The sequence below is a fragment of the Diabrotica virgifera genome, chromosome 8 (genome assembly GCF_917563875.1).
Source record: "Diabrotica virgifera virgifera chromosome 8, PGI_DIABVI_V3a".
Lineage (NCBI taxonomy): Eukaryota > Metazoa > Arthropoda > Insecta > Coleoptera > Chrysomelidae > Diabrotica > Diabrotica virgifera.
In genome coordinates, this window is record NC_065450.1 from 223,187,565 (window position 1) to 223,206,103 (window position 18,539).

The 18,539-nt window shown below is 32.8% G+C and overlaps 1 protein-coding gene across 6 annotated transcripts in view; it reads left to right on the forward strand.

The window, feature by feature from the left end:
• Positions 1-18,539, forward strand: part of LOC114342178 (four and a half LIM domains protein 2) — a 485,196-nt gene that overhangs the window by 438,708 nt on the left and 27,949 nt on the right. The window contains exon 2 of one of the 6 annotated variants that reach the window (XM_028292577.2): positions 1,586-1,863. The exons of the other annotated variants lie outside the window; for them this stretch is intronic. Coding sequence (XP_028148378.1) covers positions 1,665-1,863 — 199 coding nt within the window. The 5' untranslated portion in view covers positions 1,586-1,664. The remainder of the gene's footprint in view (positions 1-1,585; positions 1,864-18,539) is intronic. 6 annotated transcript variants of the gene reach the window in all.

Consider the following 18,539-nt stretch of genomic DNA (forward strand, 5'->3'; position numbering starts at 1 on the left):
CCAGCATCTGAAAGAATTACTGAGAAGTGCTATCACAAATTATTCACCAAATTTTAAAGAATTACCAAAAGAAGGAAAACAAATTTTGGACAGGGAAAGGAACGAAAACATTACAAACGTGTTAAGGTGAAACAGTAGCGATCAACAGGTATCCAAAACGCGTTCCAGGATTGCGGCTGTAGTTTTGAATATTTTTTCGAGATATTTGGCACACGTATTCGTAATATAATAAAGAATGGCGGTACAGAACCCAATTTGAAAAATATATTAATATGTGGAAATTACTCTGTAATTAAATACAATATTAAAAAAAAGAGCCTGTACCGCCATTAAGATGAACAAAAAAATACAGTTTCTTCAAATAAACTTTTTTATCCGATTCCTAGATTTTGTGTCATTTTGGAACTACTAATGAAATAAAAAATTTTAGTAGTTCCAAAATGACACAAAATCTAGGTATCGTATAAAAAAGTTTATTTGAAGAAAGTGTATTTTTTTGTTCTTCTTAATGGCGGTACAGGCTCGTTTTTTTAATATTGTATTTAATGACAGAGTAATTTCCACATATTAATATATTTTTCAAATTGGGCTCTGTACCGCCATTCTTTATTATATTACGAATACGTGTACCAAATATCTCGAAAAAATATTCAAAATTACAGCCGCAATCTTGGAACGCGTTTCTGCTACCTGTTGATCGCCACTGTTTCCTCTTAAGACAGGGACCAATAGAGAAAAAAAAAATGAAAAAAGAAACTTGAATTGGTTTGAACATATAACTAGAATGATCGAGAATGGACTAGTAAAGAAGGTGACAGATGCCAAGAGACAGAGACCTAGAAAGGGGTGGATGGAACAAATCCATGAAATCGGGACCAAGAGACGGAAAACAGCGCAACAGGTGAAGGACATGGCAGGAGACCAGAAGGCGTGGACAAAATGGGTAAAAAATGGATAGGTGATAGGTGATAGCAAAGTTCAACTCTCTTATTAGGCATAAGGACAACGAGAAGAAGAATAAGGAAAACAAATATAATTAAGTTTTAATATTTCATAATTTTATTTCTGTTTTCAATAAATAAGGGATCTGTTAAAAAACATTGTACATATTTTCTTTACATACTTTTTGAATATGTTTTTAATTGCGGCTCGCGAAAAATCTTACCTTGTGAAAAGTGGCTCTGACTATCATGGAGCTTGGCCACCCCTGCTCTATAATATAATCTATAATAATACTGTTGTTCTATATTGTTTACTTTTAATTTATTTTTTTAAAGTAAATTTTGAATGAAAATAGTAAATTTAACACGTTATTCACGTTTTCACGCTACGTTTTCTCGTACGTTTTGTGGGTCATACAATACGTACGACAAAACGTACGTTTTGTCCAGTGTGTACACGACATATTTTCGATCTGACCTTGGATTTCATTTCGATTCGACAAGACGTACGTGTTACTGTTTACACGCCAGATTTCATTGTATAGGATTTGTCCTATCCAACAAAACGTACAATAAGACGTAGCGTGAAAACGGGCCTTAAGTTGCACTTCAAACCTTTCTCCTATCACTAATTTCTTTCATAGAACCTTCTCGGCTAAAAAAAATTAAAAAAAATACTTAAAAAAAACGTTAAAGTAAAAATTAAAAAAAAGTGATAGCACAATGGCAGATGTTATGAGTGAGCAGTTCAAAAGAATGAACCTACAAACTAAAACCGTGGGTGAAGATCGAATACGTCGGGCCAAAGAACGGAATGAGGACGTGGCGATATTGTCGATGCAGATACCCGGGGAAAAAACGGGCTTCAAATGTAGTTTGGGAGTCGCATGCTTACAGGGAGATCCAACCAGCTTACCATTAGGTATGTGAAATATTCTTTATGACATTACGACAGGAAGACGAAAGATAAAAAATTAGTAAAATCCTTTATAAAAGTGTGGCGACGCGCTTTTATTTGTATTTTACTATTTTTTTAATTGCTAATTTTAAATATTAACTTTCATTTCTAAACGAAATAATATGGGTCATTTAAAATTCACATGTGTTTCGTTCCTAATATACAAACCATATTCATAGAAGGCCCTGTTAAGTTTTAAGAAACGAAATATATCCCTATTTCAGGTAAAATGCCTTTTAGTCTGGGTTGATTATCGGAGAATAGGCCATTTTTGGGAAAAGTTATTTACCAGCAATTTTATTGCTGGAATCAGCAAATGACAATTCAATTGTTAATTAATAATTTACGGTCGCAATAATAACCAAAATAATTATGATACACTGATCAAACTTTAAAATCTTATAAAGATGAGATGCCTATTTAACATTTTGTCGACAAAATATAATTTTTTTATTTTTTTGCATAATCTTTAAATGTTTAAAAAAAATAGTTATAAACAAATTAACGTTTATCAGAAAGTTTTTATTATATTCTAATTTTAAAAAATAGTTAAAATGCGTATTTCAAATATCTTGAAAATTAATGTTTTAAAACTTTTTTACAACCATTTGCAAAAAAGTTATGAAACAGCAAAGTAAACATACGATTACTGCGTTGTTTATAATGTTTTTAATTCTTTCAAAGCGTAAAAGTGAGTTTAAAGTACAAGCTAATTACTTACAAAAAATATCGATTATTAGTTTAATGGTTATATTTTAATTAAAGATTATAAATATTTTTTTTTATAATTTACACGCGCGAAAGTAGACTAATACAGTACCGTAGTACCTATGTATTATGTATTATACCCGTCCACATACACAACTCGCGCGAGTTTAAAGCGTGTCAGTCGCTTCGAGTAAAAACATCTCCGGCACTGTATCAAGCCTACTTTCGTGCTAAAAATTTCAAAAAAAAGTATTTTTAATCTTTGATTAAAATAGAACCATTGAACTAATATTTGATATTCTTTGTGAGTAATTAGATTGTAACACAGACTCACTTTTAAGCTTTGAAACAATTAAAACAAATTATAAACAACGGAGCAATACTATATATACTTTGCTGTTTCATAACTTTTTTGCAAATGGTTGGAAAATTTTTTTGAAACATTCATTTTCAAGACCTTTGAAATACGCATTTTAAGTATTTTTTAAAATTAGAATATAATAAACAATTTCTGAGAAATGTTAATTTGTTTATAACTATTTTTTTAAAAATTTAAAGATTATGCAATAAAATAAAAAATTTATATTTTGTCGACAAAATATTAAATAGGCATCACATCTTTATAATCTTTCTAAGTTTGATCAATGTCTCATGATTATTTTGGTTTTTATTGCGACTGTAAATTGTTAATTAACAATTGAATTGTTGCTAAAATATTCGTTTAATTTTCACCGGCTTTTGCAGTTATAGTCTATACCAAGAAAGCTTTTATTTCACCAAGTTATTTAATTATTGATAAATAATTACTTGCCCAAAAAATTTATTTGAAAATTCGAGATTTTGTTGGGAAAACCCACATTTTCCGAAGAAAATTTTCGTCGGAGCCAATCGGAAAAAACATGCCTATATGTAGAATTAAATTGGGGTGAATTTTTATTTGAGTGTTTTTGGTGTAAAGTTAAAATCTTCGAAGTTATAGACCAATAATTGAAAAAAACACGATTTGGGAGCGCCATTTTGTTAATAAAAAAAGTAGCACACTATCTGCGGACTTTGCATACCTATATTATTAATATATAGGATCATAATATTCGACTCCAGCAATGAAATTGCTGGTAAATAACCTTTTTTGTACTTTACTAATTAGACCAGGGTATTATAACTATTTTTTTTTCAAAATTTAGTAATTATGCAAAAAAACGAAAAATTTATATTTTGTCGATAAGATATTAAATAAGCATCTCATCTTTATAATCTTTATAAGTTTGATCAATGTATCATGATTATTTTGGTTATTATTCCGATCGTAAATTGTTAATTAACAATTGAATTGTTGCTAAAATATTCGTTTAATTTTCACTGGCTTCTGGAATTACAATCTATACCAAGAAAGCTTTGATGTCACTATGTTATTTAATTATTGATTAATAATTACTTACCTAAAACGTTATTTGAAAATTAGAGTTTTTGTTGGGAAAACCCGCATTTTCCGAGGAAATTTTCGTCGGAGGAAATCGGGAAAAACATATCTCTATGCAGAATTTAATTGCGGTGAATTTTTATTTGGGTGTTTTTGTTGTAATGTTAAAATCTTTGGAGTTATAGAGCAATAATTGAAAAAAATACGATTTGTCGGCGCCATTTTGTTTATAAAAAAAGTAGCACACTATCTGCGGACTTTGCATACCTATATTATTAATGTATAGGATCTTATAATTCGATTCCAGCAATAAAATTGCTGGTAAATAACTTTTCCATGAATTTTGCTAATTAGTCCAGAGTATTTGCAGTTTTAAAAACACCATATCTAATAAATTGTAGCCTGTCTGGCCATATGGGAGAACCACATAATGACAGATTAATGTTTGTGGTCTAGTTCAGTAGTCACAGCGGGCACCCTGTGCGGTCACACCCTCGCTAGAATAACAACCCTTACGAGATATAAACAAAGCACGCCTTTTTTACCAAAAATAAATAAATATATTATTGACCGTCGTTTTACTTAATATTATTTTAATTGTTTCTGTGGACAATAAGGTTATCACACACGCAACTCAACCACTCTAAGGAACAAAAGGTATATTTTATTTTAAAATCACTCAAAGGGTTACATCACACAACGCTTTTGAACTAAAAAGTTCATCATCAGTGCCGTTTACAGGTTTTTTTTAAATGCTTGAGCCACCAAACTACTTTCCTAAACTTGTCCAAATTAAGTGATTTTTTTAATATGGTGTAGCCTTATTCTTTAACAATATCGCTGTAATTATTGTTATAGACAGGTAAATTGTCATTGTATACTGGCTGTACCAATCAAACTGTGATTTTTCTCAAAATTCGTGTGACCCTGTGGAATATTCTAGCATTTATAAAATACTGAAATTAAAACTAAACTATAGCCTCATAGCCCAAGGCGCATCTGTTTTGAGATGGACGTTGAGAGGTGACTTATATTTTTTTGCAAAAATTGCTTGGAATTAACTCATATAATAATAATTGAGTTATCCTCCCACTCAAAAAGGTCCGGAACATTGTTTAAATAATCAAAATGTCAAAAAATGAAGGAAAAATTCGATTTTTTCTTGGTTTTTTCATTATAACTTTCAAAGTATTCACTGCCGAGAAAAGTTGAACTGACATAAAAGTTGCGTAATTTAATTTAATACAATATAGGATTGGTTGAAAATTTTAAAAATTGTCATCCTTGTTGCAAAATAGCAATAATTGCGAAAAAAAACCATAAAAACAAGTATTCGCATTTTACATTTTTCAACCAATTATGCTACACTGAGGACCTTCATATTTTACCCAGAAAAACTATATGATATAGTAAAACAATACTGTTAATTTCATTAAGATCGGTTCCATAGATTTTGCAAAATAAATTTTGCAATCCAGCTTTCGCAAAAAATATTCATTTTTTCAAAATGTGACAGGACTGAAAATAAAGCAGATAGCAAGTTAATTTTTACATATAGAAGAATAGTGTACCTTTCATTTTCAATTTGCAAAATTAAAATCGATTAACTATTACGGCGTCAGAAATTTTTTTAAAAACATTAATTTTTGGTGCTACGCGCAGGACAGCGGTGTTCGATTCACACAAGTTGATTTCCACCAAAATTTCTTCCAATCTTTATCTAATATACTAATATATTATTTTCTTACTACATATTTTGTTGTATTTTAATATTTTAATTCCACAAAAATCAAACTAATTTGATTATTGTTTGTGAAATATTGTTTAAACAATTATTGTATAATATGCTTAAAAATAATAAACTTTTATTCTCTAAAACTTTTTATTTTCTAAGTTAAAATATATGAACAAAGAAAGTTTTGCTAAAAAAAGGGTTATTTCAAAGGACAGAGTATGTGATTTTATTTTACAATAAACAAATTTATTCGAAGGTCATTGGAATGCCCAATCAGAGCAAACGTATCCGCTGTCCTGCGCGTAGCACCAAAAATTAATGTTTATTTAAAAAATTGCTGACGCCGTGGTAGTTAACTGATTTTAATTTTTAAAATAACAAATGGAAGGTACAGTATTCTTCTATAAGTAAAAAAAATTCAACTTGCTGTCTGCTTTCTTTTCAGTCCTGCAATATTTTGAAAAAATGAATTTTTTTGCGAAAGCTGGATTGCAATTTTTTGACATTTTGATTATTTAAACAATGTTCTGGACCTTTCTGAGTGGGAGGATAACTCAAATATTATTATATGAGTTATTTCCAAGCAATTTCTGCAAAAAAATATTAGCACCTCTCAACGTCCAAATGTATGTACTAATATTTTTACAGATGCGCTCTGGTCTATCATGTTTTCTTAACATTCTGTTTTTTGAGTCATTCGCTTATGTTGGATAATAAAAAAGTAAGGTACTTTAACAACTAGCATTGTTTTTCTTTAATACAAGGTGTTTTTAAATAAGTATGGCAAACTTTAAGGGGTAATTCTGGATGAAAAAATAATGACAGTTTGTTTAACCCGGCACCTGTCACGTGGCTTTGCAAGGCGCCAACTGCCACGTGGGGTGCTCACAGCACCCCTTAAAAATTTTCTGTGATTTACTTGTTTAAAAAACAAAATAATGTGTTGAGTAACACAAGAATATAAAAAAACATGTTTTATTAACGTATTAGCCAATAATATGTTATAAAAGTTAAAAAATAAAATGAAAAATGATGTTATAAGCAAATTAGCAAGTACCAAGCCATAATAAATAAAGTCAAGTAAAATATCTAAAAAATTAAGATTTAGTGAGTATAGAGTCTATATATTAATAATTTAAATCAGTTATTTCAATAAAAAATGTAAATTTGACCTGTTTATCAAAAATACAAAAAAGATTTAAAACTTAAAGTGCCAGATGATGACACCCCAATTCGACTTTAGAGCTATAAGTTCAGAATGATACTAAATAACCACTTCAAACACTAACACATCTATGTTATATAATATTATAGAAAGCTACTATGACGCACAGCTCGGTTACCAAACTTGAAATACCAAATATTTGATAAAAATGTGTTATGGGGTGCTGGTAGCACCCCACGTGGCAGGTGCCGGGTTAATAAACGTATTGTAACGAAAGAGTTTCGAATCGGCGCAATAAACAGTCCCCGGCTTGGGAGAATTCCAACCGTCGGAATAACAGTAGCCGTGACGTCACAGAAGCGACGGCGCTGTGAGTGAAGATCTCCAGAATATTCATTAGGCCGAGGGATATGTAGACATTTCGAGAACAGGACCTATTGGCTATTTAAGCGGAGCGCGCTGTTATTAGAGTTTAGTCTTAAGCTAAAGTTTGTAAAGTAAACTTGTATAAATATAAATAAAGTCGTATATAAATACGAACCGCTAGTTTTATTGTAATTAGAAGTAATTACACTAATAACCGCTACAGTGGTGTCAGGTGTGGGGTGTAAATAAATGAAAAGTAAAAAAAGACTTTTGAACTTTATTCGTCGGGAATAATCGGAGTGCGTTAATTGTTCGGTATTCGGAAAGACTTTTGAACTTTATTCGTCGGGAATAATTGAAGTGCGTTGATTGTTCGGTATTCGGAAAGACTTAGACATTTTGAAAAGTACGTGTGTGCCGACCAAAGATGTTGCTACAAGAACTGACCATAAAACAGCTCCGTTAACAATTAGAAGAGTACGAATTAGACAGCAGTGGGTGCAAGATAGTCCTACAAGCACGACTCAAGGATGTCCTCACGAAGAACGGAGATGACCCAGAGACGTTCCACTTCCAGTCAGCAGAACAAGTAATCTTATCGAAATTAAAAACTGTTTCTGAAACGATCGATGAAACTTCTAGACAGAACAACGAGAAACTTGAGGAAGTTAGTAGACAGAACAACGAGAAACTTGAAGAAGTTAGTAGACAGAACAACGAGAAATTTGAAAGTGTTTCTCAAAAGATCGATGAAACTTCTAGAAAAAGCGACGATAAATTCGAAAATGTTGCTAAAAGATTTGACGAGACTTCTCAAGTAATTAAAGAAGTTTGTAGACAGAGCAACGAGAAATTTGAAAGTGTTTCTCAAGTAATTAAAGACGTTTGTAGACAGAACGACGAGAAATTTGAAGAGGTTTCTAGAACATTCGATAAGATACAGAAAAGCGTAGACGACAGTAAAGAAATGTTAGAAGATAAGATCAAACAACTAGAGACTATGGTAACCAATACGAAAGTGCTACCTTCAGTTAATGCAGTAGTTTTGGCCGTAGAAGAGAAGATCAAAGAATTAGAGAGCATGATAACCGATACAAAAGTGCAACCGTCAGTTCATGCAGTAGCTTTAGATCCTGTAGTGAAAGATGAACTACCGAGAGAAGAAATGTCGCATAATATGAGATTCAAATTACCACCATTTGATGGAAAGTCCTCTTGGTCCATATATCTTAGACAGTTTGAAGCTATTGCGACCGCCAATCATTGGACCGAACAAGAAAAGGCTGTTTCCTTGACTGCTGCTTTACGAGGTGATGCTGCAGATATATTAAGGTCAATTCCCAAGGGTCAAGAAAATTGTTACCAGACCTTGTTCACTCGTCTAGAAAAACGCTATGGAGATGCCCATCTACAACAAGTATACAAAGCACAACTGCGAAGTAGAAGTCAACGAGCAAGTGAGAATCTGCAAGAATTTGAAGCAGATGTGGCTCGTGTGGTGCGGTTGGCTTATCCAGAGGTGCCAGACAGCGTTTTAGAAGAAATTGCAGTAGATACCTTCGTCAATGGGCTGAAAGATAATGAACTACAGAAAGCTTTACGACTAGCAAGACCGAAAGTTTTAGATGAAGCACTTGCTATTGCCTTGGAACACGAAGCAGCTAGCCAAGCTTCACGAAACAATCGAGTAATAACCGTGGAAAAAGGCGATAAGAGAAAAGATGAACGTTTGGTGGAAATGGTACGGAGGGTGATTCGTGACACGATGCCGAAGAGACGCATGAAGAGGGCTGGAAGAGTTGGTTCAAATACAGATGCTTCCTCGATACGGCCATGCAGTGAAAGTTGTAATCACCGGCTTAAAGTAGATGAACAGCTTTGCCCTGTGAGACGAACTACCGTCGTTAATGAGCAATGGCAGCCACAACAGTTACAAGAAGCCCAAGAAGACGATCCATGTATAAAAAGAGTATTGGATTGGATGCGTCGAGGTGAGAGACCTAGTTGGCAAAACATTAGTGCATGTAGTCCGGAAGTCAAGGCCTACTGGAGCCAATGGAATTGCCTGATACTAAAAGATGATCTTCTGTACAGAACCTTTGAGAACGATGATGGTACAGAATCTAAGCTTCAGTTGATTGTACCTAAAAGTAAAGTGTCAGAAGTATTGCGTCAGTTGCATGACGGTACATCAGGTGGACACTTTGGTATTACGAAGACTCTGCAAAAGGTTCGAGAACGGTTCTATTGGGTGAACTGTAAAGATGATGTAAGAAGATGGTGCCAGAAATGTGAACTGTGTGCATCCGGTAATGGTCCAGTTGGTAAAAAGAGAGCACCCATGAGACAGTACAATGTTGGCAGTCCTATGGAAAGAGTAGCAATCGACATTGCAGGTCCATTTCCAGAAACTGATGCTGGAAATAAATACATCCTGGTAGCCATGGATTATTTTACGAAATGGACCGAGGCCTATGCATTACCAAATCAAGAAGCTGCTACCGTTGCAGAGGTACTTGTTAAAGAATTCTTCAGCCGATTTGGTGTTCCCTTGGAGATCCACTCCGACCAAGGGCGAAACTTTGAGTCAGCTCTTTTCCAAAACGTTTGTAAATTTATTGGTGCCAATAAGACCAGAACAACACCCCTGCATCCTCAATCAGATGGAATGGTCGAGAGGATGAACCGAACGATGGGTAAACACTTGTCCAAAGTTGTATCTGAACATCAGCGAGATTGGGACCAACACATTCATTTATTCCTGATGGCCTACCGCTCGGCCGTAAATGAAACTACAGGTCAAACACCAACCTGCCTGATGTTGGGTCGTGAAGTTCGGTTGCCTTGCGACCTAGAGTTTGGCCGCAGACCTTCCGAGGAATATGTTGCAGGCGAAGAATACGTAGACCGCCTGAAGTTACGAATGAACAACATTCATGAACTTGCCCGACAACACATCCAGATAGCCAGTGACAGAATGAAAGATCAATATGATTCTCGATGCAAGAATGAAAGCTTCGAAGTAGGTGATCTTGTCTGGCTTTATAATCCGCAACGTCGTCGAGGCTTATGTCCTAAACTGCAAAGACAATGGGAAGGTCCATATGAAGTTAAGAAGAAAATAAATGACGTAATATATAGAATTAAGAAGTTGCCAAACGGTAAACCAAAAGTTATTCACATAAATCGTCTTGCACCATATGCTGGCTCAAATGAAACAGAAGAAGCACGAGTCCTCCAAGAGGAGATGAAAGATGTCGCACAGCCAAGTTTTAATCAATTTATGTCAAATTACGCAGCGAGAAAGAGTGCTAGATTCGGCGTGACCACAGAAGTTCAGCGAGATCTGTTTGGTGTTCCAGAAAACGTCTCTCTGGCCCACTGTGTTGCCCAAGACCTCGAGATGACTAAAGGAATATCGTCCGTATTCAATAGAAAGTTCGGCCGCCTGGACGAGTTAAGAAATCAGCAGCCTAAAATTGGAAGAGTACTGCGATTGGAAGATGGTCCTCGATCTTTGCTGTATATGGTGACCAGGAAGTCTTATACGGACACGCCAAGCTACGAGAACATATGGCGTGCTCTAACTAATTTGAAGAAAATCGTGTGTAATTATGACATCAAAGATTTGGCTTTACCAAAAATAGGCCATGCAGTAGAAAATCTGGATTGGAAGATTGTGAGAAGCATGCTTGAGGTGGTCTTCAGAGAAACTGGCGTACGAATTACTGTGTGTTGCATGAACCCGAAGATGTCGGATCCTTCAAAGACAGTAGACTGTTATTTCTTCTTGAAGGGTGTATGCAAAGCTGGAGAGTCGTGTAGATTCCGCCATCCTGAGCCTTCATCTAGAGTTGCTGATCGGGACGCTCAGATCTTAAGAGGGGAGCAGTGTAACGAAAGAGTTTCGAATCGGCGCAATAAACAGTCCCCGGCTTGGGAGAATTCCAACCGTCGGAATAACAGTAGCCGTGACGTCACAGAAGCGACGGCGCTGTGAGTGAAGATCTCCAGAATATTCATTAGGCCGAGGGATATGTAGACATTTCGAGAACAGGACCTATTGGCTATTTAAGCGGAGCGCGCTGTTATTAGAGTTTAGTCTTAAGCTAAAGTTTGTAAAGTAAACTTGTATAAATATAAATAAAGTCGTATATAAATACGAACCGCTAGTTTTATTGTAATTAGAAGTAATTACACTAATAACCGCTACAGTATGTCAGCAAATGCTTCGTTTCCGAGATAGGTGTTGTTAAAATTTTTCTTACAAACTGACGATTTATGTATTGTTTTAAAACCGGTTAATATATGCAAATGAAATTTGGTGGGTTCTAAGAGGTAGTTATTGCGCATTTTTTGATATAAAAATAGAAATTTTATATTCACCATTGGCGTGCATACTGGTAATATGACCGTATTAAAATCAGCTGTCTTCAAGGATTTGTCGTCAGCTATTATTCTTCTTATACTTTTTAGAAACTTCAAAAACTTATATAATATTTTTAGGCGAAATCAATGATTTTCTTCCCAGATAGACTGAGGTACTTGTACTTTGTACTAAAATATCGCATAGGTACCCAAACTTTTTTCCTTCATGGACCCCCAGATTTTTTAAATTTCTTGCCATTGACCCGCATTTTTATTTCATAGATCCCAATTTTCTTTTTCGCCCATGTAGATCACTTCAGGTTTTCATCGACCCCTGGGGTCAATATAGTCCACATTCGGAATCACTGTATAACGTCACGTTATCATATTTTATAGGTTCATGTCCCTTGTTTAAAAAAAAAATAAAAAAAAACTAATTTTCTTTTCCACTCCCACAGTAACTCCTTTTAAAACGCCAGATTATAATATAAAAAAAACTGGGTATAGACTACTATGGAAATATCATCACTTCACAAAAAACTGACGAGTACGTTCATCTTTCCTATGTTTTTAAATGAACTCTATTCCTTATAAGTACACATATCTCTTACTATAATGAAAACGATGTAATAAAACTCATGTCTGGAGTTCGTTTGTCCCCTTATAATAGGCCTGGATCTCGCGTACCAAAAAAAATTATTAATAGCAAGCTGAAAATGTGTTAATAGCTTAACGGTGTCTAGTCGGACAAACTTTGATGTATGGGAACACTGGAACAGGAGAAGTTTTAATTGTGGAACGTGATTTTATTTTTGGAACTTATCATCCTGACAAGTTTATGATTGTGAAAACTAGCAGGTTGTTTTTTGCACGAGAGTTTAATGAAATGGTAACAAATCAATTGGAAGTTCTGTCCGACAAAATACATGGAACGTTTTCGTAGTCTGACGTTACACAATTAAAACTTCCCCTGTTCCAGTGTTCCTATACATCAAAGTTTGTCCGACTAGACAATTTTAAGCTATTAACAAATTTTCAGCTTGCTATTAATAAACTTTTTTTGGTACGCGGGATCCAGGCCTATAACACTTTATTATCTAATTAGTCGTCTTACACAGCGTCGTTGTGGTTTTTATCTGATTTTATGCAGCAAAAAATGTCTTAACATCTGTTTTTGAAGACGAACACAGATTTACAGTTTAACTACATAAATATCCTGCATAATGTAAAAAGTAAACGATTAGTCATGCCAGTAGTAGTTGTTTTTTTCTGATTTTAATCAAGACACCAGATTTAGATCAGGTGACGCTAAAAATAGCGTCGAGTTTGGTATGCTATAATAGATACATATTATGTAGTAACATATTTAAACGCATTGAATTATGAATGTCGGTAATTATTATATCTGCATGCTTGTTACGATAGTGTTTCATTGTAATTAATATAGTAAAAGATCTTACTAGTAAATATATTTTTTATTATGACAGTTCTATAAGATTTATTACATATCGAAAAAGTCTCTGGACGAAAACAAAGAAGTATTAAACATGTATAATCTAGAATCTAGAAGAAGTTTTCAGTTTTCCTTCTACTTTTCCGTGTAAGATTAATTGTAGCAGTCCATATCTCTGGCTGTTCCTCATTGATAGAATAAACCTTTTTATTTAATAAGCTACCCGTACATTTACTATAACTTAATTATTTTCTAACTTCATTGTTGCAGAAAATTTAATTTGGGATAAATAAATACACTAACTTTTAAACTATTTGACCGATAGCTTTTAAATTTTGAGCATATTTTAAGCACCACAAGATCCAAAACACTCCATGCAATTTGAAGGTTCTAAGTTAGTTTTTAGAAAAACTTATTAGGATTTATAAAAACCAAAATTTCCTGAATTATTTTTTAAATTTTCTAAGCAACAAATAGGGATAGAAACAGTTTTTAAAAACGCAGACTAATCAGCGTCAAAATAGTAATAGTACGGGATCCGAATATAGGTCGATCTGTACCACGGTTCTTAGACATTACTACGGTTGCCTAAATCGACTAACCAATGAACATTAAGGGTGAGATTACGTCACGAGAGTTTACTGTCATTTGAATCGTAATATGATTTTTTTCGAATCCTGAGAAAACCAAGTATTTTAGAAAAATTTAAACTCAGGATGCAAGATTACATTATTACCGAGGGCGGAAAGCCCCTTAGAATAAATAAAAAGTTTCTTTTGAATGAAATATTTGAAATTAAATATCACACTTCTCTTTTATTTTCGGCCCTGTAACTTATTAAAATAAACATTATAGAAGTTTTCAGGGACTTTCAGCCCTCGGTAATAATGTAGTCTTTCATTCTGAGTTTAAATTTTTCAAAAATACTTATTAGTTTTCTCAGGATTCGAAAAAAAATAATACAATTAAAACACATTGAGAATTTTGACATGCGTCAAAATTTTGCATTAACTCAATGTAAAATTCTGAACTGTTGAATTCCAGCTTCCCTAATAATTATTGTACATCAAAAGACATTAGAAACTATTTGTAGAGGATTGAAATCTGTATTGGAAATAACTGTTAAAATTGGTCTACGTAATTAAACATATTCCAAAATTTTGTAAAAATGTAATACATTTTAGTTTTCAGCCCAAACTTAGGCCACACACAATGCAATAATTTTCACATTTTTGAACTCTCAATATTTTTATTTTATCATCTATTGTTTAAAAACAATACAGTTGATAAGATACCCTCAGTTGCGGAGAAAGGATTAATAATATAGATTTTTTTATTCAGTCAATGGTGTGAGCACTGTCAGTTAAATAGTAACGTGTGGCCTTACTTTTACACGAATACCTATTGTGGCAAATGTATCATATTTTTCAAAATTTTGGAATGCATTTAAATCGTAGAACAATTTTAACTTTTGATTTTAATACAGATTTTAATTTTCTACAAGTATTCTCTCGTGAATTTTGATGTAAAATAATTAGGGAAGCAGGAATTCAACAATTCAGAATTTTACATTGAGTTTCCTATGGCCCTTTTTACGATTCACCACACGGTATAAGATAAAATGTGTACTATTTGTCTAATTATTTCATAATAACACAAATAATACACATATATACACAATAACACACATTCAATGATCGAAAATCATTTAAAAATATGGGAATGTAAACTCTTGTGACGTACAGTCAAAAATATAAGTCTCCCCACCACCGTCGGACAAGACAACCGTAATAAAGTCTAATAACCGTGGATCTGTACCTATCTGCTTGCCGGATGAAACATTGTTTTTATTAAATTTCATACATAGACAAATATTTCTAGCATGGGTTGCCTATCAAAAGCGTGTCATAGCTCTCCTTAAGGGGGGGCGTAGGGGTTGAAATCAATATTTCAAGCACTTTTTTTTAAGTATGGTAGAATTATTTTATTTTTAAATTAAATAGACAGGTTCAGTATAATTAATTCATAGATTATTCATGAAAAAATTCAAGGAAAAATATTGAAAAATAAGCCAACGGTGGCAAATTTTTGAAGACACCTCAAAATATAATGATTTTTGCGGTGGACATCAGAACTCAGCATTGCATCATGGTAAACAAAAAATTCAAACAGATTTTATTAGCTTAAGAGTTTTTCGAGGTAACGTTGTCGAGTTTTTTTAGTTTTATCGACGTTTGACTTTTTGATATCACTCAGAAATCAAAACAACGAATTTTTTTGCAAAAAAGGGTGAAAATCAACATACCTATTTATTATTGTTAAACAAAAAATGAGCATAAAACAAAAAAGATCTTAGACTATAAACTATGAAAATAAGGAATGTTACCTCCTCTGTTTTGTAAAACCACTATTTGTATATGAATTTGTGATTTCCTTCAACACATTAAACGTCACGTGAGTTGTATTTAGCTCACACCCTGTTTGGACCAGGCTTTATGTGAGTTAAATATAATTCCATTAACATTAAGATTCTGAACATAGAGCCTGAAGTCAAAAGAAAATTAATTTAGCAGTTAATGTGTTAAATACTTCGTTTTTTTAACATTTTGAAACCGAATGTCCATAAAACATGTAGCACCTCTAGGCTACAATACTTATGCTTCTTTTCATGAGGATTTTTTAGTGCGTCACAAATGATAGAAAAAAAGGTAAGTTCGTGATAATATACATTTATAACATTTATTCTAACATGACATTTAGTTAAATCTGACAGTTGTAAAATTTTATTTGCAATTGGCATAAAAACAAATCAATTGTTTTTATTGCATTTATAAAATGGTATTTTCTTTGATTTGTATAGTCTTATAAATTGTACAGATTATATTCGTGTAGATATATTATATAATTAGTAAATAAATTTTTTTCTATTATAGCGCCATCTATCGACAACTAGAATAATCACCGAACTAGAATAATTACCAAAGTAATTACCGACGTGCCTTTTTTTCTGTCATATCGTTGATTGAAATATTGATATGGCTCCAATACCTACCTCAATCAACGGTCATATACAATTTAATGCGTTAGAAAGAAATCGAAAAACTGTGACGCACTGAAAAATGCTCATGAGAAAAAGCATTATCATTTGTCCCCTGTAACTATGTATTTAAAAAACCGGTAAATTTACAAAATTAAAATAAATTTATCGATGAGTCATATTTATATTTACATATTCTGTACGAAATTATTATGTAACACTTTTATTTTGTAACACTACTGTTTTTTATGTACCATAATTAAATAATGGCTATAATAATTGAATTATTAGGAGGCATAAATCTCTATAAGTAAATAAAGAAACGGCTTCGTATTCGGGGGCTGGTGCCTACCGGAGGCCGGTTTTGAACATTTTTATTGGAACATGCAACTCACGAACGCAGATATTTATAGGAAAATTTAGGTCATGACTATTTTTGCTACAAATACATCCAATACCCGACACTTTTGGTAGGTGGTTTTATGTTGATGTTGCCATTGACATTTCTTACGTATATTCACATTCTCGATCGAAGTCATTATGTGGTTTCTGTATTAATTAAAAAAGTATGTATCTAAAATACCTATATGAGTAAGGAAACTGCAAGAAATTGAAGAACACTCTAACCGAGAATGTAAGAAATTTTTACGAAGAAACAAAAAAGGAGATAAATAACAGTAGCTAAATAAAATAATATAAAAATGGATGGAAAGTCGCACCTGTGAGTTTCGACGGTAGCGCTCTTTCGCGGTTTGAAACTTTTCTGATAAAATTGGTGTATGTGAAATACAGTGAAAGTGAAAAAAATTTAAAAATTCAATACAGAAACTTACAAAAATGTTTACTATACAGACTAAAAACATAACGATACGTCGATTCTCTTGTAGTCAACTTGAGTCCAAAAATATTGTCCACACTCATACGAAAACGTTTGCAACCCTAAGGAGGATTCGTAAAGAAGTCGGTCACTTTATAGCGAATTGACGCAGCGATGTTAAACCATTTACACTTTACACATAAACATTATAGGCTATTGATTATGTACTATAGAAAGGAACTACAACGTTAACGGGGTTTTATTATTTCATATAGTCAATGAATCTCTCTATATGAAAAAACCGCGGAGTGCTACCATTTAAAGGGGTGCGTTTTTGAGAAATGGGTGAATTAGTCCCTGGGCACAGGTTACATTAGGGTGAGTTCTATGCACTTTTGGTACAAACACGTCTACATAAAAATTGTTCCTGGTTAAATTTCCTATCTAAATATAACTTTTTAAAGTCAAAGATACTTTTTTTTACAAAAATATATTCAAAAGAAAAAGCACAAAGAAACCCAAAAGAAAGAAATTTTGTTTTTTTTTTGTTTTTTGTCCCATAACTTTTGTCCACGGGGATATAGGTATAGAAATTGCTTCACAGAAAAAAAAACTTACATATTTTCTCTTTAAAATGATGTTTGGCAAAGGTCATTAGGATTTACAGTTTTCGAAATATGATTTTTCAAAGTTCGCCACTCACAGCAATTTTGGGCAATTTTCCTTGTTATTTCGCAAATATTGTTCTGTAACTTTTTTCTACGTAACTTTAGGTATATGCAATGGTACATGTAAGAGGAATAGAAATCAATTACCTTTAAAATGGTCTACTGTATAATGTTGTACGACTTCTTTTAAAGAGGTTATCTTTTTCAAGACTTTTAACGAGTTTTTATATTTTTACGATTATTTTTAAATTTCCCATTATAACTTTTTTTTCTATATGGTATATATATTATATAATAAAAAAGAAAGCTTATTCTGTTTACTTTAAAATGGTGTATTATAAAAAATTCTAGGGTTATTTTTGAATAAGATATGCTTTTTCAAATTGTAATAAGTACTTGCAACGATTTTTGATTTTAGGATTATTTTTTAAATTCCCCATTATAACTTTTTTATGTGATTGTGTGTTATGATCGAATCTTATTTTTTATAGGTAATACTTTTGATCCACTTGACTTGGCCGGGCAAACTTGAAAATATGGATTAATTCCAATATTTACTGTCAAAGCTCCTGCACCACAAGCTTTGCTTTAAAAAATAGCATGTAAATGTACCAAAGGATGTACAAAAAACTGCGGTTGTAGGAAGATAGGAATTAGTTGTTCAATATTCTGCAAAGGGTGCATGTGCATGGGTACTAATTGTGGGAACTCTAAGATAACTGAGGTTTCAGAGGAAGATATTGAAGCTAATGCTAACGAAGAGATGGACTTTGATTTTGAAATTTTTTTAAATGTCAACGTTTAAATAATTTTAACTAAAGTGATGTTTTTTAAGACTAAGGTTTTTGTAATTTTTGTAAAAGAAATATTTTAAATAATACAGGTAAGAAATTATCAAAGAAT